This window comes from Camelus ferus, chromosome X (assembly GCF_009834535.1).
Source record: "Camelus ferus isolate YT-003-E chromosome X, BCGSAC_Cfer_1.0, whole genome shotgun sequence".
Lineage (NCBI taxonomy): Eukaryota > Metazoa > Chordata > Mammalia > Artiodactyla > Camelidae > Camelus > Camelus ferus.
This window is the reverse complement of record NC_045732.1, coordinates 36468913-36491994: the sequence shown is the minus strand read 5'-3', so window position 1 is coordinate 36491994 and position 23082 is coordinate 36468913. Positions and strand designations below refer to the sequence as shown.

Genomic DNA, 23082 nt, shown 5'->3' with positions numbered 1-23082 from the left:
TACATTTGATTTATCATGTAACTCTCAGAGGACTTACATTATGTCAGGGCATGTCACGTATTCTTTGTGGCACTGACATTTATGAGAGGTTTCCTTTTCCTGAACAGAATTCTGTCTGAAAAGCTGTAACAAGGGTGGGCAAATTTTCTGTAAAGAGTCAGATAGTAAATACCTTAGGCTTTGTGGACCATACGTTCTCTGTTGCACCTATGCAACTACTCAACTCTGTTTAAAAAAAATAATGAAAGGGTTTGGCTGTGTTCCAATAAAACTTTATTTATGAAAACAAGCAGTGCCTGACTGGGCCCATAAGCTGTTGTTTGACAACCCCTGAACTAAAAGACAATCTTCATTTTCAATAACTTGAGAAAAAAATTGAATTTACTTATAAAAATCAAAAAGGCTATCACCACATCTGGTCTCTCCCAGTGTCCCCACCACATGGAAAAGCAATGAACCAGGAAAAGGATATAGCAGCATGCAGAGGACTCATCTTGGTCAATGCCCATTCCAGTTATAAGTCCTCAGAGAACAAGGATGCTGCTGCATTTATTGAACACCTACTGTCCACCTGGGGCTGTGGGAGGCATTTTCACATAAATGTTAATCCGCCAAGGTTCAAAACCTCAGCTTAAAGTCCTGACATGTCTTAGGAATCACAGTCACTCTGAGGTAACCTGGATAAGGGAAATAGCTGTGACATGCAAATACTGTGACTCAGCCATAAATTAAGACATTTTACCAGCCATCCTAGAATATAGGCAGGAAGAGGATAATATTAAGGGAAATGAAATTAATATGAGTATTTTACAAGATTCCAGTTTCAGTGTCACCTCAAATGTATATTTTTTCAACTTAAGGCTTTTAAGTTATTTCTGTTTATCCACATAGCAAAACTTACCTGAGTATCTGGTTTTCATTTACCTATAATATTAATATTTGTGAGGGATTATTTCCTCTTATCATATGAAGATTTTTCACTTGTGTCCAATGCATGTACAGTTTTTGGAAATCAGGCTTAATCAAACCTGCCCTCGATTTGATAATGACAGAGTGGCCCATAGGTTAGAGAACTGTGTTCCTTTAAAAGCTAAGATACTTATCGAACTTCAAGAAGATAGGAGAAGACTCTTAATACCTTCATTCACCACAAAGAAACTGCTACAACCAACTGTCACTGCTGGTTTAGAACCATCACTGAATGACAAAGGCAAAATCCAAATAGGCCTCCGGCAGCTGTATTTTCAGCCTACGGCAAGTTGTATTTTCCAAAAGGTCACAGCAGTGAACTTCTAGAACTCCGCCATTCCCCACCAAAAGTCAGAATTTCCTTTCTTATCATTCCCTTGAAACTCGACAGCATTCCTGACTGCTTCAACAAAGAAAATGCAGCAGAAGTGATGCTGCAAGACTTCCAAGGCTGGATCACAAAAGGGCTACTCTTCCCCCTGGCCCTCTCTCGCTCTTAGGACACTTGCCCTTGAAAGCAGCCACCAAGCTGTGAGGAAGCCCAAACTAGCCTACATGGAGAGATGAAGTGGCCTAGAAGATCTGAGGCCCCCAGTCACAGCCAGCATCAACCACAAGAAATGTGACTGAATGAGCCTCCAATGGATTCTAAACCCCCATCTTTGAGCCACCCCAGCTAATGCACGGTGGAGCATAGGTGAGAGCTTTTGAGCACTGCTTAGATTGCAGATTTATAAGCAAAATAAATGTCCTTATTATTTTAATTCACTCAGTTTTTAGCTCAGTAACTGGAACAGACTCAGGATTGAATCCACGTATAAACGAATTTCACCTGAAACAAAATAAACCTTGTATTTTGCTCTACATTTTGATTCCCAAATGCAAGTAGAAATAAAAAATATACATACATCTTCCGACAGTGACATTCTGCTGCAGGGTGCTTATGTACAGCTGCAGGGTCAGCTGTGGGGCTGAGCCCAGGAAAGCCTGGATCACTGATGCCCGGCTGAACGCAGATCGGTGGGTGAATAGCTTGCCCTCTGCCTGGCCCACTTCCTTCTCAATCTCCTCTGAGAGACCATTTTTTGGCATCTGTCGCTTCTTGGTGATGCTGACATATGGCTCTTCGACATGGCTTGACTGACAATAGATGCAGAAGACTTCAAAACACCTGGAAACAAATCAGCAAGTCATGATAATCAGAGGCAGACAGGATGTTGTCTTTTCTGTTACTCTGCTTATATTTTGCCTGATTCTCAAAGCCTTGACTTGGTTACTCTGGACTGTAGCCCCTTCTTCTTCCTTTTTTTTTTTTTATTCAAGTATAGTTGATTTACAATGCTGTTAATTTCTGGAGAACAGCATAGTGATTCAGTTTTACACATATATCTATTCCTTTTCATATTCTTTTTCATTATAGGCTACTACAAAGTATTGAATACAGTTCCCTGTGCTATCCAGTCGGACCTTGCTGTTTATCTTCTTTATATATAGTAGTTAGTATCTGCAAATCCTAAAGTCTAAAATCATCTACTCCAGGGACCAGGTCTGAGCACACAGTCCTCTTGAGGCCCTCCAGCAGGCCAACTGGCACTGAGCGAGAACCAACTGGGAGGTGACACCGAAGGCCACTGAGGCAAGGAACCCAAAAAGAGAATGAACTGGGAAGTGGTTCAATTTCCCCTCCTGACACTTATCAGCTGTGCAGCCCCAGACAAGTCATTTAATCCAAGCCCTTTCTCTCAGTTATAAAGCACAAATAAAACCTACTTTGGCACATTGTTATGGAGATAATACAGTATGTGGGGGTGTGTGTGCATCTATACACACATATATTCACATATATGCACATATATCTTTTCTACATCCAATAGATGCCCCAAATCACCTCAGTTAAAACAGCAGCTATGGTTGGGAGATCCCCTAGCACAGAGCAACTTCCCTTCTAGAACTCCCCTGGATGACCACATTCCACCTCTCTCTGCTAAGCCTTTACAGATATGACTAAAGTCAATCATTCCTGGAGGTCTGCCAGCTACATCTTATCTATGGAATTTCAATCCTGCCCTAGGGATGGAGCCCTAACCAGTCACATTTCTAGACTGATAGAGTACCTGGCTTTAAATTTAGATCTTCCTCTTCGATAATTATATGAATATTAAAGAGAGGAAGAGTACTGTTTAAAGTGTGCACACATACACACACACATAAATGGGTTGATGGATCAATAGAGAGACGGATAGATGTGTGAAATAAAATGTTAATTGTAGAATCTAGGTGGTGAGGACTTGGGTGTTCACCATACAATTCTTTTAAGTTGGCTTCTGTATGTTCAAAAATTTTCATAAGAAAAATGCGGGGGAAAATGGGGTTTTCCTAAGAATAAGAAAAATGCTCATGGACTTAGGTTTAAAAATTGTTAAAGGACATTTCCCCCCAAACTTGCATTTTTATAATAACCTTATAATACTGCTGGAAGATTTTATGGCTTCATTTACTTTATTGAGTGTTGTTAACTTTGTACTCTCACCCCTAGGCAACTATGGCAACGAGAATACATGCATAATTTGGAATAATAAAATAAAACCTGATATGAGAGAGGAAATGCAGGAACGTCTTTAGGGAGTACAAAGTGGACATATTTTGTGATTGTTATCTTTGTTCATTTGATCCTGGGAGAAGGAAGATACATGGCTGTGTTTGTGTGTGTGTGTGTGAGAGAGAGAGAGAGAAAGAGAGAGAGAGAGGAGGTGAGAGAGGGAGGGAGGCAGGCAGGGAGAGAGGGAGGGAGGGAGAGGGAGAGGCAACCATCTGCTACATTTTGTCCACTGGGGTCATGGACACTTTAATATATTACATGAAAACATGTAAAACAGCATGGATGAACTTGTTCAGTTGAAAATAATGAAGTTCAAGGCTTTGAGTTCAAGTCTAGCTGATCCAACTGAATTTGCTGAGGAAAAACTCAAATGACTGAGGACTGTTTGAGGTCTAGCAACTTCACACCATTGGACCACTGATCATGACAAGGATTAGAAGACAGAACAAACTGACCATTGTCTTTATTCTCAAATATGTGATGAAGGCAGACATACTTTGCTAAGTACTGTGGGGAATGCAAAGATAGCTGGATACCCTTGCTGCGTTCAGAGGTGCTCACAATCTATGTGGGAAAATGGGACCAATAAATAATAAGGATAATAAATAGTACAACTAATATTTATATAGCACTTTCAGATTTTAAGATAGTTCTCATATATTAACTCACTTAGAAAGAAAGCCTACTGTAAGAATTTGAATCATAGCATTATTTGTAATAGCAAAATTCTAGGAATACTCTCAAGGTCCCCAAATAAAACAATGATTAAATAAATCCTAATATTTGTATTCAATCAAATATTATCCAATCCTTAAAATTAACAGTATACACATACATCTACTGATATATAAGTGTTTACTTTATTTGGTAAGTGAAAAGGGTAAATTACAATAGAATATATATATATAAAGTTTCTTTTTTACTGAAGTATAGTTGATTTATAATGTTGTTTTAGTTTCTGGTGTACAGCATAATGATTCAGTTATATATATAGAAAGTTTCATTTTTTATAAAAAGAAAATTATATATATACACACACACACACATAAATAGTGGAGTGCTTGAGCTGGCTCATACTGACTGAAGAGACTGTTAAATAGGAATTTTGTAAGCCGGCTGTTAAACAACTTAGTAGTTTGAAATAGGCCATAATGGAAATATGTAAATCACAGAAATTGGCAAATGCTGCAAATCAGGGCTTTTTCCTTCTTAAGAGACAGTTTATGGTTTACCAGCTTACCACTGTAAAAATTTTAGTAAAGATATATAACAAAACATTAAGAATTGTTCTCTTGAGTCAAATTAGAACTTTTAAATTTTTTTAGTTGTGCTTATCTATTTTCCTGTTCTTCTGTCATTTGAAAAACAAATATGTTTTACCCAAGTAATAAAATCAAACTCAGAATTTTTAAAGACTCAAACAAACAAACAAAACACTAGCATATGCTAAGACTTAAATGAGTAAAATGAAGGTTCAGAGGAGAAAGCAATTCTCTTGATGCTGAAGAGGGAGCTGTGTTAAACGAAAAGCATCTGCAGAATTGTAGACAAAATGAGACTTCATTGTCTACCAACGGAAATGAAAGAAGGTCCCAGAATGAGCTGATCACAGAGGTGGCCCTGAAACCCAGGTGGACCCCCTTGCAATCCACTGTTTTTCCCAACTAATAAAAATCTTAGCACAGAGCATCACACATAGTAGGTGTATAATACATTTGTGAAAAATTTCTGCTATTTGTCACTACTGGTTAAGAAAACTGGTAAGAAATACACTACTATTCTTGGAATTTTGCAAGTCATCCAATTACTCCAAATCTGTTTTTTGCTTTGTTTTGCTTGAGAAGTTGTCTAGATATAGCTATAAATTATTTTCATCAAAATCATTTAAGGTAGTTTTTCAGTATTGTGTAGATCAAGGGTTGGCAAACATTTTCTTTAAAGTATTTACAAAGACTACTTATTTTAGGCTTTACAGGTCACAGTAATGCAAAACAGCCATAGACAATGCATAAATGAATGAGCATGGCTGTGTTCTAATAAAAGTTTATTTACAAAAACAGGCAGTGGGGAGATTTTTGCCTGTGGGGCATAGTTTGCTGATCTCTTATGCAGGTAATCAGCAGGTTGATCCTTTTTTTTTTTTTTTCACTTTATCCTGTTTCCAAGTACCAAAGTGGAAGTTTATCCTTTAGCTGAAACCATGCATGTTGGTGTCAGCACAAATAATCTGCAGTACCAGAGACCCTCTAAGGTAATTAATAAAACGTTTTCAAGAGGAATACTGATTATGATTTCCTATACGCCACGTTATCTTCATATGACACACATGCTCTGTGAAGCTACACAAGAACCAAACTGGTTAAATAGAAAGTGCCATGTGACCTTTGAAAGGCCACTTGCATAATCTTACTGAGCCTCAATTCTCAACTGTGAAAAAAAGATAATGACAGCTCACAAGGTTTTACAGTGGATGGAATTAAATACTGTATGTAAAAGCACTTTGCAAACAACAAAAAAGCTCTTCAAATTTAGGCTATTATTATTTTAAAGTCTTTTGAAAGTTTACTATAGAGAGAAATACTATGGTGAATCATTTTGCAATGTCCTATAAAAAATTACTAGATTCACAGATATAGAGAACAAATTCATGGTCACCAGTGAGGGGGGCAATATAGGGGTAGGAGATTAAGAGGTACTAACTATTAGGCATACAATAAACTACGAGGATATATTGTACAACATGGGGAATATAGCCAATATTTTATAATAATTATAAATGGAATATATCCTTAAAAATTGTGAGTCACTATATTGTACACCTGTAACTTCTATAATATTGTATATCAACTAGACTTCAATTTAAAAATTACTAGAACTTCTTAGCATTTATTTTATAAAGCCAGATTTTTATGTACCATTTTTTCCTCATTAGATCAGTGAATAAGAATGGAGGAAAAGTCCTTGAACCTGTAACTCATTTATATTTACTCCTTCTCCCAATTAGTTTACAATAATTCTAAAAAAATGACAAATTTTGTTATTGTTGTTAAGAGGTGCTCTTCCCCCTCTGGTTCTCCAGAATATCTAATATCATTCACAGTAAGACTGTCTTTAAAATAGAAAAAAACTAATTCAAGACATTATTCAATGTTCGTGTCATTCCAACCTACCCTTAATGAGGAAACAACCCTTAAACTGCAACTACTGTTTTAAACAGGAGACTGATTGAAATGAAATATGATGCTCTCCCAATGCTTCCCTGAAGGAAAAAAGGAGCGGGGCCTAGTTTGTCCTGTTCAGCCCATAATCATTACAATGTAATGTAAAAAAAAAAAATCTCACCTGAAAAGAACAGGAGTTTGGCTAGTTAGTATACACCCAAAATTGAATAGAGTTAATTTTCCAAAAACATTTTCAACATATTACAAAGTCCAATTGATAAGAAAGGAAAAGAGACTCTCCTTTGTTTGGGGGAAATAATTTTGATCTTTATGTAAAGCTGGTATCTTAAGAGTTAAAACAGAAACAGTCAGCAGGAAGAACTTCCAATAAGATATCAAAGCCATGCTAATACACAGCATCAAACTGCTTTTCTTTTCATCTGGAAGCTAAGAGGCTTGGAACTGCATTTTGTGTATCTCAACATGGGTCCAACATCTTCTTGAAATAAATAAGCTGCCTTAGAATGTGAGAGCCCTTGTTGACGGAAGCGGGAAGCGGGTGTTTTGTTCCTTTGTTTTTTATGTTTTATTTTGTTTTCCCCCCAGAAGACAATAACCCATTCAGAATTTTCTGGAAATAGGTCTCTTTATGGTGTTGAAACTTTATATATGGCTGAGTTCTCTCTCCAATGCACCAGACTTTTTCTTTCTTTAAAGTTAAAATATTTTACTGTAAAAACTAAAAAATGTAGAAACACATAATAAAGGAGAAAAGGATGCACTTTTCTATATTTTTCAGGAGAAAATGCAAATCATCCGTAACTCCACCATCTAGAAATTACCCCTCTTAACAACTTGGTATATTTCCTTGAACTGAGGTCTCTGTGTGCCATTCTGTTTTTATACATACTGTTATGTCCTTAGCTTTGTTTTGGATCACTATCAGTACTTAGATACATTTTCAACGGCAATACTGATGGGATATTATTATTTACCCAGATGCTTACTTAGGCTGTGTTTTTTAATTTCACCAAGGTGATCAAACTGTCTTAATTTAAGATAGAACTACTGATTAAATATACCCCACGCTCCTTTGCCTTCTTCCACATAATGAAGCCAACTCCATTTCTGAGAAGCCTTCCAAATGTGGTTGGGGGTCTCATTTTCCTCATCTATAAAACGGGGACAATTACATCTACTTCATGATGAGGCTTCAACGAACTGAGGGACAGAAACACCTACCTACCAAACCATATGGCACAAGAAGCATTTGAGAAAAGACGGTTGCCCTCGCACTGTCACTTTACTTCAGTATCGTGAGCAATGAGTTTTCTTTTCTCAAGATGAACTTAAGAAACGATGTGTGTCTTGTCCAAAGTCAGAGCACAATGATTTTACTGAGTGGGAATATGATCAGGAGCTGTGGCCTACTTGGCCAGGGAGAACTAACTTCTCCCTCTATGGTCCCAGGTTGCAGGACTTTAAAAATTCCCTTCACTCTTGCTCTCGCTCTCTTTTCCCCCTAACTCTTCCCTTGCTCTCAGGATGTCAGTAGCAACTTCTTACTCCTGCCAGTGCACCTGTTTCTCTTCCTTTCTAGGATTCTGTGGCTTCTGGAGGCTGGGAAACTTGTTCACCAAGTTTGTCCTGACTATGTGTAAACTACAAATCAGTATTCTGAGTGTCAGCTGGGACAACTGTCTCTAACATGAAGTGCAAAGTTTTATAACAGGGCTCTGTAAAATCTATCTTGCTGCATGACTGTGTCTGTGCGTCTGTGTGTTTGTGTGGTGTGTTGGGGTGGGGGTTAGATATTTCCTGGTAGGAAAGGTTCCTGGTTAGCTGAATTTTCTGGCAGCTGGGTGCATCTCTGGCCTTTCTACCTCTTCCAATTCCTGTACCATCTAGGTCTAAAGATCAGTATTATAAATTTGTTCTTAATCCAGTTAGAAACCCTCTGTTTTGCTTTTCCTACAAAGATGAAAGCTATCAAAACAACACATTTCAAACTCTCTTTCATGGTTTTAGATAAGCCAAACTCTACTTCATTACCAGCAATTTATTTTTCAACTTGCTTTGTGTTAATAAATTTAAATTTCCAGAAATGTCACTAATAGTTTTTCTTTTCTTGACACCGCCCCAAGTGTTGGTCTTCACGGCACCCGTGTTCCAGCTTCACTGGGTGCGCGTGGAAGTCAGGCAGGGCCCTGAAGACATCTCTACAACCCTGTATGTTCCACCATCCCAGAGGAAAGAATGATGCGTGGATTTCTAGGGTCATGTCTGAGAATTATATAAGTTAATGTTTGTAATGCGCTCAGAACAGGGCCTGGCACAAAGTCAACTCCACGTGTTTGATCAATTTAAATTAAATTCAATCACTTGTACAGGCTTCCGCTCTAACGGCCATTTAGAAGCCACTTCCCAAGGGTCTGTCACGACACAAGCCCATCCTGCCCACCTGATCTCAGGGAAAGCTTGACCCTTCTGTTGGTCAAATTCAGTGGACTACTGGCAATTTCCTGCGCTAGACCCTAACAGGAAGGCGGCACGCCCCGGCTAGAGTCCCACTCTCCCAGGATCCTGCCTCATTCCTGTGACAGGGACGGTGGGGCTGAGGAGGCGGCCGGGCCGGCCTGGGCCCGGTCCCCGGCTCCGGCCACCGCTGCCTTCCCCAGGAGGGCCGCCTACCGCCGCCGGGGGTCCCGCACCCACCTGAAGAGGGGCCCGAGCTGCAGCAGGTGCAGCAGCAGGACGAGCGGCCGGTCGCGGCTGAAGTCGCGGTGCACGAAGAGGAGCGTGAGCTGCACGAGCGCGCAGGGCAGCAGCGAGAAGAGCAGCGTCAGCGCCTGCCACATGCCGTCCCCGCCCGAGCGGTAGGTGCTGCTCAGGTAGAGCGCCGCCGTCGTCTCGGCCACGAACAGGAACACGGACGCCAGCACGGAGCCCGGGAATTTCATCTCCGCGCGTCAGCGGCGCGCACCGGCGGCGGACGCGGTGGCGGCGGGGGCGGGGGCGGCGGCGGCTCCAGGGGCTCCCGGCATGCCCGGCCCCAACAGCTCCCGCGCTCTGCGCCGCCCGCCGAGGGCGCGGGGCCGGAGCGCTGGAGCGGGGCCTGGGGGCGAGCGACCCGGCGGGGCTGGGGCGGGGCGCGCGGCCCGGTCGGGACACGCCCACACGCACGGTGCGCCGCCCGCGCGCCTCAATGCCCGCAGCGTCTCTGAGGCGACGATCCGCCGGCGGGCCGCGAACCCGCGCCGGGAGACAGTCCGCACCGAGCCCCACTGGAGGCAGCGGGCCCCGCCGGCCCCGCACGCAGCCGCTGGGTCCTAAAACCCCTTGGCCGGCGCTCGCGTTCGAAACCGTCACGTCCCTTAGAGAACCTGCAGCCCGCGGGGTCCCGAATTAGGGTCTGGATGCCTTTCCAGCCCAGTCTCTAGTTTTCGGGCCTAGGAGACGCTTAATTCCTCAAAGGGCCAGCGTTTCCGGTCACTTAAAAATAACCAGACCACACAGATGCTTTTCAAAGTACAAGTGTATTTATTGTCATGCACCCAGGATGTACCTTTTCACGGGGCCAGGGAAGCTTGCCCCATCTTCCAAATACAGTTCTTTGAAGCATTGCTTCCAAGGTGAAAGAGCATCAGTGGTAATCCTTAGGAGCCAACGCTTTCTTTCTCAAAACAACTGCCTTCAAAATGTATTCCTCTATAACTGACTAACGCAGAGCGAAGATCAGGACCTAATAAGGAAACAGTTTTCTAGCCCAAGCCATACCTCCCTCTGCTTGCTTCTGCGTGCCAGCCCCAAGACTAACACAGTTCCTTTTCACTCACTGGACTTGTGACAACCTTTTGGACATCAGGATGGGCTCAGCCCACTTTTGTCACTCAGCTTGAGCAAGTCACTAAATCTCTCTACAACTCAGGTTCTAACTTGTTCCATAAGAGATTTGACTTTAATAATGACAAGATCCCTTTCCCTTTTGAAATTAGGTGATTTCATCTTCAGGCATCTCTGGCATTTTTCTATTTATGAATAGGATGGCAACACAAATAGAATGTGAAGATTCAGTAGGAATCAAGACAAAAATTGTAGAGAAGGGCTGTTTTTCTTCATTATTGGGTGGCCTGGGAAAATCTATTTATAAGGGTTAAGGAGAGGATTCAGCCCACAGCTGAGAAGTGCCAGGCCCATTCTCTAAAAGGATTACTAATATCTATTTATAGAACCCAGCAGGTCATCATGTCCTAGATCAAGATACACACACTGTCACAAACACAGAATAGGCAGCAACACTCCACAGAGTATTTGTGTAATATTTTATTTGACACTGTCTTAAGCTTTAAAGGCAAAATTAATTTGTAGCTTAAAATGATTAATTAGAGCACACTCAGTATTTAGCATTAGATTTTATTTTAAGGCAAAGGATTATCACAGGTTTTCTATGATTAAGTAGACTGTACATAAATATGTGGGGGGTGATAAGCCAATAAGTAACATTGCTTTAAACACTATAGAGTCCAGTTTATGGCGTATTATTGTCTACAGTACAAAACTAATACAGAAAACACATTTGGAAAGATCACAGTGTTTAGAACATTGTTAACAGCAGTTTTAAAAACAGTAAGGTGCATCTCTCAGCTTCTGACTCAATCCTGCTTCCAAAGAGATTTCATTATACCATGCACTGGCTGTGAGCAAATCCCCCACATGAAGAGGAGGCCACACCAACTGACTGTAGCACTTCCCCCGCCAGGAACAACAATAACAAAAGCTAAAATCTGATGAGCACTGGCAAATTGACCCTTCTCGGTGTGCATACTAGCTAACTTGTCCCAGTGACCGTGTCTTTTATGTCTTATCGCTTGCCATTTTGTCTTTGAGAATAATCTATACATTAGAGCTTATGATTGCCAGTTTTCCTGTCAAATACCTAAATGGATTTTGACTAAAGATCAATTAAATGTCACGTATTGCATTATACTTTCTTGCTAGGACTGAAATACCCATTATTTTAAAAAAAATTAGGTACACAAGAATACACTCCTAGAAAGTGGCTTTTTTGGGGTATAATAATATGTAATATACTAGGATACTTGAGAATTTGGTTTTATTATAAAATACAGTACTACAACATTTTGTGATAATAGTAAAATATCTGACAGAATGTTCTGCTCTTAATTTAGACCTAGCTGCTACAGGTATGTCTTTCAAAGCGCCTGAAGGTACCCCTAAAGAAATACAATAATTAGCAAGAGGTCATAGAACCTGTTTTTGGCAAAAAGGCATTTTTGAAGAAGCCTCTCATTTTGTGTGCAAGACTTTCAAAATTTTAGTTATATACAGCAGATAACTGGTGTTGGATTTAATGCTACTGTAAATTAAGATTTTAAAGTAATAATAACTAATCTCTATTATTTGGTGTATCTTTAAATAATTTTGTCTTTAACTGCGTTTGTGCTGAGGCTAATGTATTGCAAAGAGTACAATTTTATTAATAATACTAATTTATTAAGCAGTTCTTTAAAATCCAACAGTACTTTAAATAATAGCATGTATTCATTCCTAGATAGTTAGGAATAAGCAACTATATTCTATTGACAGATTATTTTTGTATCCTCCCAAAATAATTAAGGAATTGCACTAGTTTACCAGTGAATGTGAAATGTATCATTAGGAAGGTGAAATTTTTTTCCCTCCAATGATACAATCATATTTCTGTTTAAGTATTGTGAATTGTGTAAAAAGTCTTTTTGGTGAAGTAAATTTTATTCACTTGGGAAATGCACACTCCAAAACTAACATGTGGTGCCTAACTATTCCCCAGTATATGGCTTTGCGAAGTGATTCCCCAATAATTGGATTCTACAAAACCCATTGTGTTAATTTAGCTCCATGAAATCCACGAGGTTAAAATTCAGACTTCTGTTCCAAGCAGAGCTCTGCTAGATATTCAAAGTTGGGAAGGCTCTTACCTTTTTAGAGAATGGACTGCCCTTCCAAATCAGACGGATTCTAAAACCCAAACTTCGGCACTTAGAATGTTTCACTCCTACTTCTGGAAAGTCTATATCAAACTCATGGTATACTTGGCATTTTCAAGAGCAAAGGGATACTACTACTGCTATAGTCTTCAGAAGACATCTCTAATGTTGAAAGACTGAAGTCCTAAAAAACAGAGACAAAACTGATCTTTTAAATCAATTTTCTTATTTGAATACGTCCATATATAAGGGTTACTATAGTCAACTTGGACCAAATTCGGCGACAGAAGTTACTTAATTGGTAATTGCCACTTAAGCACAGATCATAAAACAAAACTTATCGGGGCAGCATCAGAAGCTCCACTAAAACAAAGGCAAAAAGCTCATTTGCTAAAGACTGACACTTGTCAAATATAGTGTATAGCTTCTTTAAACTGATTGCTAGGTCACAGCTACTTTACACACTTTACAAGAACAGTGCACATTAAAGCATGTAAATTAACACCACGTACAAACTATTTTTTAAAAAGCATTAGCGGGAACGGTATTACTCTACTTAAAAAACTGTATTCCGTTTATACATATACACATTCAGTGTTTCTCCCCTCATCTTTTTAGAGTGCTCCTAATTTCTCAAAGAATGAGAGGAAGGTGTGTATTTGGGTAGTTTCTGAAGGTCTGTGTCCCCATGCAAGATATTAAAGCTATCTGCTGGTTTCAATTTAGTAGGTGGTTCTAGAATGAGAAGACATATCTTGGCTCTTGGGTGATTCTGAGTAAGTAGAGATTTGCTCCAAAAAGAGTGAAGGAGGGAAAGACACACAGTTTTTCTTATGTAGAGACACTTGTGGCAATTTCCAGAATTCTTGTCCCCAAAAGTCGAGTAAAGAATGACCTCAGGTCTTTGTGATGACAAGATAATTAGTAGGGATTAATACTCAGGGACACAACCATTGTTCTGGTATCTTTAATGGACCTGGGGGTGAGGGGTGGGGGAAGGGGTGTTAAAACACCTGTGTAGAAAAAATCAAATAAGCATACCATGCCAGCCTGACCGTGTTTTTAGAGGGGTAGCTGGGTTACAGCCGCAATCAGGAGGTTGAACCTTCCAGACACAGAACTCAGCAACTTCAGTCATCTTCCTTTATGCAGGAGAGTTTTCTCAGAATCTGTGATATGTTAGTACACCATGTAAATTTCCCAAAGGGGTAAAAGAATAGAACTTTCCTAACTCATTTCATCGCCGAATCTATTTTTCCACAGGGCAGCTCTGGGTCCCACTGTTCCGAGTTTGGGGAAACACCGCAGTCCTCAAATGACATGCAGTGTTTGGTTTCCATTTTCTCCTGTTACAACGAAAACATACAGAAACCGTAGGGAGACCTTATCAAAACTGTGAAAACAGCTGTGAGATGCCAGCCCTGCTGTCCAGTGCAGTAGCCAACCCACACGGGGCTCTCGAGCACTTGAAATTGGGGCTAGTCCGACTGGAGATGTGCAGTAAGTGTAAAGTACACACCAGACTTTGAAGAGTCAGTACCAAAAAAATGTAAAATATCTCATTGATAATTTTATATTGATTACATTTTGAGATGACAATATTTTGGATAGACTGAGTTAAATCAACTACGTTACTAAAATGAATTTCGCTTTTTTTTTTTTAAACTTTTTTTTAATGCAACTACTGGAAAATGTAAAAATTACGTATGTGGCGCACACTGCGGCTCTATTTGTGAAACTCACATCTGTTAACTTTTCCAGATAGCTACTATTGGCTTTAACCTGGCAGAAGTTTTAATGAAAATGGATACTTTAAGCTAGACAACTAGAAGTGTAACTAGGGCCCTCATTAATTATGTGCTAATTTATTAGAGAGCAGTTAACACACAACGAAGACCCACTCAATCCGTTTACGCGTGCATATATCTGTTCATTCGGATATATCTAATAGCTAACTGCTCGGTTTTATTTCATATGTGATGCTGACTCTAATAAGTCAGGCAGTTTCTCTCTCTCTCTCTCACACACACACACACACACACACACAAAAGTACACAGACGCACACAAGGGACTAAGAAAAACCAAACAGGAAACAAACAGGAAGTTCTTGCAAACTGTGTTTTCACAAGTCTCCAACAGTGAAGCCTCATGTATCCTTTCTCCCACCCTCCCTCTCTTTCCCGACTATTATTCATGGAGGAGAAAGGGAAGAAAAGAAAGGGTTCTCTGCTCCTTTAACCTTGCTGCTCCCCGCCCCCAACCCCAAGAATAAAAATATCGATGATTTGGTTTTGATTTTAAATATTTTTTTTCAAATTCAGTTCAGAGGGGTAACAGGTACACAAAGGCCAAAAAAGGAACAGGAAATTCTGCAGATAAGGGACTCTGCCGTTTGTGGAGAAGTCCAGGTGGAAATGACAAGGTTCAATGCTTTAAGAAAATAAAAACAAATATATTTTCAAGCCCAAAGGCATCATCCTTCAGGCTTCCATTCATTAGCACTTTCAGTTAAAGACACAAGGAGAGAGGGGGTACCCCCAGTATGAGATTTATGCCCAGGTATTTAATGTAGCATGAACTTTGTTTTTGTTTTCACAACTACCAATAAAATAACCGGTTTCTTTACAGAGGAGAAGCCGGATAAACGTGGCCGCTGTTTGACTCTCATGAAGAGCTGCCCCTAGCCGGGGTGGGCTGTCTGGGACCTGTGATCTGACTGCAAAAAGGGCCCAACTCCTGCTGCTGCTGACTGTGAGGTCAGCCCTTCTGTCCAGAGGGGAGTCCAGCCTTCCTGAGCCTGGAGCTCTTAGCTGGCATGGATGGAAGAGATAAGGAGAAAACCTGCCCTCCCAAGCGAAAGGAGGTCACATGATTCAGCAGACAGGAAAAAAAAAATCCATATCAGAATGTACTATTTAAAGATGAGAAGGAGGCCAAGAAGTTGCTGAATCAGGGGTGGTTTGGGATTAGTGGTCCCAGGAAGCAATAAAACCCACGAGTAAGATGGCTGGCTTTTAGCGGCATTAAATGTGCCTCCACAACTTACACGGGGGTGCTGAGCTCCTGTAAGCTTTCCCCCACACACCCCTTGGCCTGCCTTCTTATTTGCTTTCCTTGCCAAGTTTATGCCAGAATCACCCGGCCTTGGCGAATATAAGGCTTAGTCATTTCGCTATTAATTTGGGACAGTGTTGAATAAATAACCCAGGTCCCCAAAGGGAGGCCTTATATGCCATTGACAGTATATTTCTATCACTACAACGCATGCAGTTCTGAGGCCCTAATTAAAGTGCACACCAAACTCAACCCCAAATGACTTTATTTCCCAGTTTTTTGTTTGTTTGTTTTTTGGTTTTTTTTTTTTTTTTTTTTTTTTTGCTCTGCAGGCCTAGGCTGTAGCTAGCTGCTTTTCTTTAGTGACTGGTACTGCAATCCTTTGTTTCCAGCAAGCAAAATAAATATTTGCATTGAAAGGAGCTCCCGAGTAAACCAGCCTATTCCTATGGACTCAGCCCCAGTGAATCAGAACTTTCTGAGGCACAACTGCTACAGCCAGGATTGGTTCTAGAATATAAAACACATACTTTTGTTTTCACCCATCAAATGAGTCAGACCCCGGGCAGTGCATCCACACATGGAGATTTCATTTGGCTGAAATGCTAATTTCAAGTCATAGTTGAGCATGATTTTCTATGCATGTGGTAGAAATTAAAATATAGCTTCCCCTTTAAACACATAAAGGACCTACATATTATAAAACTCTTATATCCATTTTATCATTGACCACCCCGAGACATGGAGAGGGTGATGGTGACGACAACGATGATGATGATAATGGCTCACGGAAGTTGCTGAGCAAGGATTTGAGATTTCCAAAACAGGGCTCTTTGCAGTACTGTTTTTTCTTTTAATCATGTTTTCCCTTAACATGGGTATAAATCACAAACTTGCATGTGTTGCGTTGAAATTAGTGAGATGTGCTCATTATAGACATTGAAGCACTTTGAGCACTACCTTGATTAATATCTCAAGTGTGTCACAGAAAGTTAAAGATACAAATTGCCATGGAAGAGTTTCAATTTAGCACAGACCAAGAAAATGACTCTGTTTCTCAAGTTATCAGAAAGTGAGTACTGTTATTGTCACAGGGGAGTCAATTACCTGAAGAAGCACAGGGGAACATATGGTGTCAAACCTCTGTTCTCAGTTACCAGGTTACAAATGAAAAAAAAAAAAGAAAGAAAGAAAGAAAGAAAGAAAAATCTGATGACTGAAATGGGATTGGACAAAATAAAGATAGATAACAGTTTTTTGGGGGGAGGGGTGAAAGGGAAGGTGCATAATTGTGTTAATGAAACAAAATACACAGGGTTGTAATATTTTCCAAAACTCCCTGTTCTCCAAGTATAAGGCAGTCTTCCCCATTGTTGAGAGATTATTTCAATCTATCCTCAAATATTTCCACTGTCACCTCAGGGTTTATAATTTTCGTGTCACATAAAGTAAATAATATTAAAGTTAAACTAGTGATGGTGAAAATATCCTCATAGCCTTCAAAAGGCAACACACTTCAGCACTATTCAAAAAAGAATGTTACTACACAGAAGGGAACAAGTTCGTAACTTAAGAAGTGACATGCCACACTTTTCTACAACACTAAAAAGGTCTCTTTCCTTTTTCTTGGGAAAACAAGATAGACGAGAGCCTTCCCAAACCTTTAATTCCACTCTTTCACAAAAATGAAAACTCTCAACATGTTTAAGTGCGAGACAAGCTTACCCTTGCTTCTAATTTAACGCGGTGTCAATTCAAAAAGACACCAACATGGCCTTTTCTTGGCTGTAACACACAAAATGGTTGCCTTTTCACAATAGTCAGCACAACAACATCACAGTTAGCCTACTGGACCTTAAAAGGGTGGGCGAGCAGCAATTAATTCAGTTTTTCTGAAGTTCCTAGAAATGAAACTGGTATGTTGAGCTACATTATCACTTCTTAGTGCTTTAGGTTTTAGGTCTTCAGGATGAATGGCTGGAAGGGTCAGCAAACAGAAACAGAAGCTAACTTCTGGAGGCGATTTTGTTCACTGCTGGATCCTCAGGTTCTAGCCTAGAATACTGAATGAATACACTTGGGAAGTGAAACCTTGGGTTTGACTCCTCATTCTGCCCCTTCCCAACTGTGAGACTTTGGCTCAATTATGTAAATCACCTCGAAGGGCTGCTGGATGATTAAAAAAAACATGCCTTCTATAAAGCCCGATACATTGAATGCTTATTACCCTCAGCCCTACAGGGGACAGGTGCCATGAATTTAAAACCAGATGGTGAAAACCAGGTCCCACTATCATTTCAAAAGGAGACAACTTTGTAGAAGGCATTTTGTCTTAAGGCTTTCTGAGAGGTCCTTGACCATTCACAAAAGAACTTCTGGAACCCAACTTTGGGAGTCACCTGAAAGCTGTTTATATACGTGGTATTGATTCAACCTGAGTATGTTCAAAGATGAACAACCGAGGCCAACTTTACATATTTGTATCTGAGGATGTGAAAATGAAACAATGAGCTAAAAAGGTACAAGCTTTTCAAAACCATTTTGCCCTAGTTTGTTCTGATGTGTGCAAACATAAACAGAGTCATAAAATATACAAAGACAGTTCTTACCTTTCTTTAGCCACAGATACTTTGAGAATCTTAATGAATGATAGAGATTGTCTTCCCATTAAAAAGAGTGCATGCGCATACACACACACACACACACACACACACACATTTTTAGGCAAGAGTATTCCCCAACTCTTCCCAAAGTTCATCTATGAATCAAGAAGTTAGGAACTACTGAACTAAGTAACTCCTTAGGTTTACATGGGGATAAATGCAGAATATATACATATATATTTATACCCCCATGTAAACCTAAGCACTTAGTTATACGTATATATTCTACATCTATCATGTATATCCAAATATTTAATGACTATTTAAATAATTGTTAAATCTTATACAGTATGCAATTTCCTCCTCACTCCGATATATGAAGTTGCCAGCGACCAAATTCTAGGAAAAGGGGAGACTCGTGTTCTGAGTATTGAAGTGGCAGATGCTCCCACAGTGCTCTGCAAACCACTGTTTACTTGAAGTTGTTTTATAACTCCTATGTGTTGACAGCAGGGTTGAATTCAATGTGACAACTTGGCTCAGTGGGTATTGTAGACAAATTCTAGTGGAGCCTGTGTCTTGGAAGGTAAGGTGACCAGCCAGGGAGTTCACATATCTCTTAATTGAATAGTGTAAAACTGAGCAGTGTTCTTTCCACAATCACTGGTCCCTTTCCAGGCCAGTGTGTGGAACACGGTATTCCATCAAAGGCAGACACGACACACTGTTGTAGTGGTTACCCTGATCTTTGAGATGAGTGATTTTTACCACGAGTATATTTTACAATTCAGCTAATAGCTTCATTGGGATTACACAGGCATTTAAAAAATTACTAACAATAGACAATACACAGCTTGCGCTTCAAATTGAGAAAAACACTTGGCAGCAACACTTGCTATCGTATTTGCGAGCCTACGAATTTTTCTACTCTAATTGAGCTTTAGGAAAAAAAGGAACCAGGAAAAGAGATGCTCTAAGGCCTAAGGAAACTTTGAATTTGAGGGTCTAAACCTAAGTTATGACATGATTTCTTAAAATGCCCAGGGGAATGATTAAAAATAAAGATTCACATGCCAACTTCTCCATTCACTACAAATCATGAATTTCAATAAGTAAAGGCAAAGGACAACCAAGAGTTTCCCTCTTTTGTCCTTCAGCAACCGGACACTTACCCCTCCTAGCCGTTTTCTGCTGGGCAATTACTTGAGTTTTTTGATTGTCTTTATTTTTGAATTTAGGGGTGGAGGGCACCCAGAAATGGTCAGATTCTCTCTCCAATTGTAAAGGTATTTTGGCATCTCATTGCCATAGTCCCCATTTCAGTTTTGCTTTCTAGGCCGTAACTGAAAGACAGATGATTTCTTTCCCCTTTTCCTCGGATCTCTGGTCTCACATCTATTCCCTGACATAGTCCATCTCTATGGATTTTAGAAGAGTTGGGTGTCTTAGGCTCGCAGGTTCTCACACTGTTTTCCCTTAAATCTTGTACTATTATTGCCTTCACCTGCCTGCTCCCTTCCTACCTTCCTTCAGTCCTTCCTTCCTTCTCTCGGCGGCAATGTTAAGGCTCAGGGTTGTGATACCATTGAATGTGGCTTGTGTGGGAAGGGCCTCGGGTAGTAGGCTCAGGAAATCTCAGGGACCTTCTGCAGGGCCACAGTGGGACACGGAGCTTTCTAAACAAAGACGCTGAAGAGAGGGAACTCAGCCTGGTTGGGCTGCAGCAGATCGATCAGAAAGCACACTGTCCCGGAGAAGCCTTCATACAAGCTGTATATACTTTCAAGGACCCGGGAACCAGCCTTGAATTCCTCGGTAAATAAAAATTCAGCAAACCTAAGAGAAGAAGAGGAAAATATGAATAGTTTTCATGTGACTGTTTCCATATTACTGGCTTTGGGTTGCTTCTTTCTCCTCTCTGCTAAGTTCAAGTTTTAGCATCGTTTTCTTTCCAGAATTGTATACATTTTAAGAAAGACTTTTTCTCTGTTAAGAAAACCAGAGCTGCCATAATGTCATTGTGCATGTTTCACAAAAAAGCATGTGGGCAAGCAAATTCAACTATTTTCAGCATTTGCAAAGCAAAACATGCTTCTGAGGATTTCATTCCTTCTGCTGTCCGATAATTAAAAGTAAAAAAAGACAGATAAATAGCCATACTTTTATTTATCTTCAATGGAAGCAAGCTGATATATGCCTGTTCCTTTATTTACTTTTGATTGTTTTTAACTGAAGCATAGTTCATTTCCAGTGTTGTATTAGTTCCTGGCATACGGCAATGCCTGCGCCTTTAAAAGAGTAAATACGCTGTGTTTCTGCAGGCATATTATTTCTGAGCTAGGTTTCATTTATATGTGACAGAGAGCAGAGACTGTGAAAATAAATGGGCAAGATTTTATACAATCTGTGCTTTGGGCAAACAAAAGAAGAAGATGAATGGGAAAAGGCAAGCCACATTTTATAATCATGACATCAAATAGCAAACTCAGCTACAAGATAGATTATTTTTAGGACATCTGCCTTAAAAATAAATCACCGGCCTCTAAATGCTCTACAAAAAGATTTTTTTTCTTTTACCTGTATTTGCCACAGATCCTATTCAAATTTAGATTATTGCTACTACACAGGGGGTCCTATGAAGAGTAATTACTTATTTGATCTTTTTAAGGCTCTTGGAATTATTGACAGCAGCTTAAAATAAATCAGCAGGAAACACATGACAATTCTGTTTGGGACAATTTTTCTATCCACTGTTTTCCTGAATACACAACAATTTTTAAATGGAAGTCACAATTTTAAACAGTAGAATAATGATGCATCTTAATTGTTTAATTCAAAATGTATAATTACACAATGAAACTTCACAGTATAGATTCAAGGAGTCTTAACCTTTTTAGCCCTGTGGATCATTTGGCAGTCTGGGCTCTCTCTCAGAAAAAAGTCTTCAAGCACATTAAGTAAAATACACAGGAGTCCCAAGAAAATTAATTATAGTAAAATATGGTTAGCAAAAAATTTTAAACCAAATTTGTGATGTAATGATATATGGATTCTTTATTAACACATGAAATAACAAGATCTAATAGTGGGTCTAATAACTACTGACATGTCTAAGGAGTGATGGGAGTAAAATATTTCACAATATCTGCAACAAGAGTAATAAGACATGAGAATATCTATGACATCTGGTGACAGAGTCACAGCCACTGTTAATTCAGAATTGAATGAAATGCTACATTTCAGCTTGAGATGTAATACTTCTTTCTCAAATAAATTCACATATCCTAGATTAAGAAGCCCAGGTGCAGGAGAAAGAGGAAGGGCATTGGGGTTGTGATATCCGACTCTGATAATTTCATGTTAGATGAACTTTGTCATATTTCTTAATCTGACTTTAAAGTGCTGAAGTTACAGAGTTGCATAAAATTATCTGTAAAGATCAAAGATAACATATATTTGGCTCTTCGAGCAAATAGCAAGTGTTTGCTACGTGGTAAATATAATTTTTTCACATAAACATAGTATAGAAGAATATTTGTAAAATAGAGGCAACTATTTCACTGTTAATTTTGCTCCTTCTTCTGACCTTTCCCCCCTACTATGGTTTGATTTATTTATTATAGTCTTAAAATTATAGTCCGTATAGTATTTAGTATCCTACATTTTTTTACTTAAAAATAATATGATAAACATTTTTGTGCTTTTCAAAATAACCTCTAAATGATATATAGCAGTTTACAAGAATACTAGCAATGTGTGAGAATAGCAGTTTCACTGTATTCAGAGCTACATGTCGTATTATCATATTAAAGTGAAAATGCCAAATCTGAACTAACAAATTCATTTTTCTAAAAACTCCTGTCTAAAGAGAAGTCAGGATGGTAATTACGGAACTAAAAAGAATTATAGAGGGAGGGTATAGCTCAAGTGGTAGAGCACATGCTTAGCATGCATGAGGTCCTGGGTTCAATCCCCAGTACCTCCATTAAAGATAAATAAATAAACTTAATTACCTCCCCTCAAAAAAAAAAAAAAAAAGGAGGAGGGTATAGCTCAAGTAGGAGAGCACATGCTTTGCATGTACGAGGTCCTGGGTTCAGTCCCCAGTACCTCCTCTAAAAATAAATAAACCTGATTACCTCCACCACCTCCCATCAAAATAAAATAATTAAATAATATGTTGGCAAATAAATAAAATATTTTTTTAAAAAACCTTAGAAAAAAGAATTACAGACATTGAGACCATTACATATCAAAACTTATTAATTATGACCAAAACTGAACTCAAAGGAAAATTCATTGATCTGAGTTGTTATTACTATAATTATAAAAATGGAAGGTATTCTAATTAAGTACTTTTTAAAAACTATAGGAGAAAACAAAATAAAGGAAAAGAACACTGGAAAATCAAAATAAAGACAGAAAATAATGAATTAGGAAGCAAAAGAGGAAAATAAAAAGAATTAATAAAAACCAAAAGCTAGTTTCTTAAAAGGATGAACAACACAGACAAAATGCTGGTGTGTCTGGCTAAAAAGGAAAAGAATTGGGAATGTGAAAGGGCATGTAATCACAGAAATGGGACATTCAAAATATTATAGAACTATACTGTTAGACCTTTATGTCAAACATTTGAAAATCCATATGAACTAGACGCTTTTATAGGGATACATTCATTACAAAAATTAATTCAAAAAGAGGTAGAAAA

At 39.2% G+C, this 23082-nt stretch overlaps 3 protein-coding genes across 3 annotated transcripts in view; all 3 read right to left on the bottom strand.

Annotated features, from left to right (window-relative positions):
- Nucleotides 1-1990, bottom strand: part of LOC102517434 (cytochrome b-245 heavy chain) — a 105306-nt gene extending 103316 nt beyond the window's left edge. Inside the window, exon 1 of the mRNA XM_006193015.3 lies at nt 1878-1990. The gene's annotated coding sequence lies outside the window, so the exon portion shown is untranslated. The remainder of the gene's footprint in view (nt 1-1877) is intronic.
- The window catches only part of XK (X-linked Kx blood group), a 45933-nt gene extending 35813 nt beyond the window's left edge, over nt 1-10120 (bottom strand). The window contains exons 1-2 of the mRNA XM_032475924.1: nt 9445-10120; nt 1878-2140 (exon numbers count right to left, since the gene is read on the bottom strand). Of these exons, the coding sequence (XP_032331815.1) occupies nt 1878-2140; nt 9445-9689 (508 nt within the window). The 5' untranslated portion in view covers nt 9690-10120. The remainder of the gene's footprint in view (nt 1-1877; nt 2141-9444) is intronic.
- Nucleotides 10121-11126: 1006 nt separating this feature from the next.
- The window catches only part of LANCL3 (LanC like 3), a 30484-nt gene continuing 18528 nt past the window's right edge, over nt 11127-23082 (bottom strand). The window contains exon 5 of the mRNA XM_014566297.2: nt 11127-20210. Within this exon, the coding sequence (XP_014421783.1) occupies nt 20051-20210 (160 nt within the window). The 3' untranslated portion in view covers nt 11127-20050. The remainder of the gene's footprint in view (nt 20211-23082) is intronic.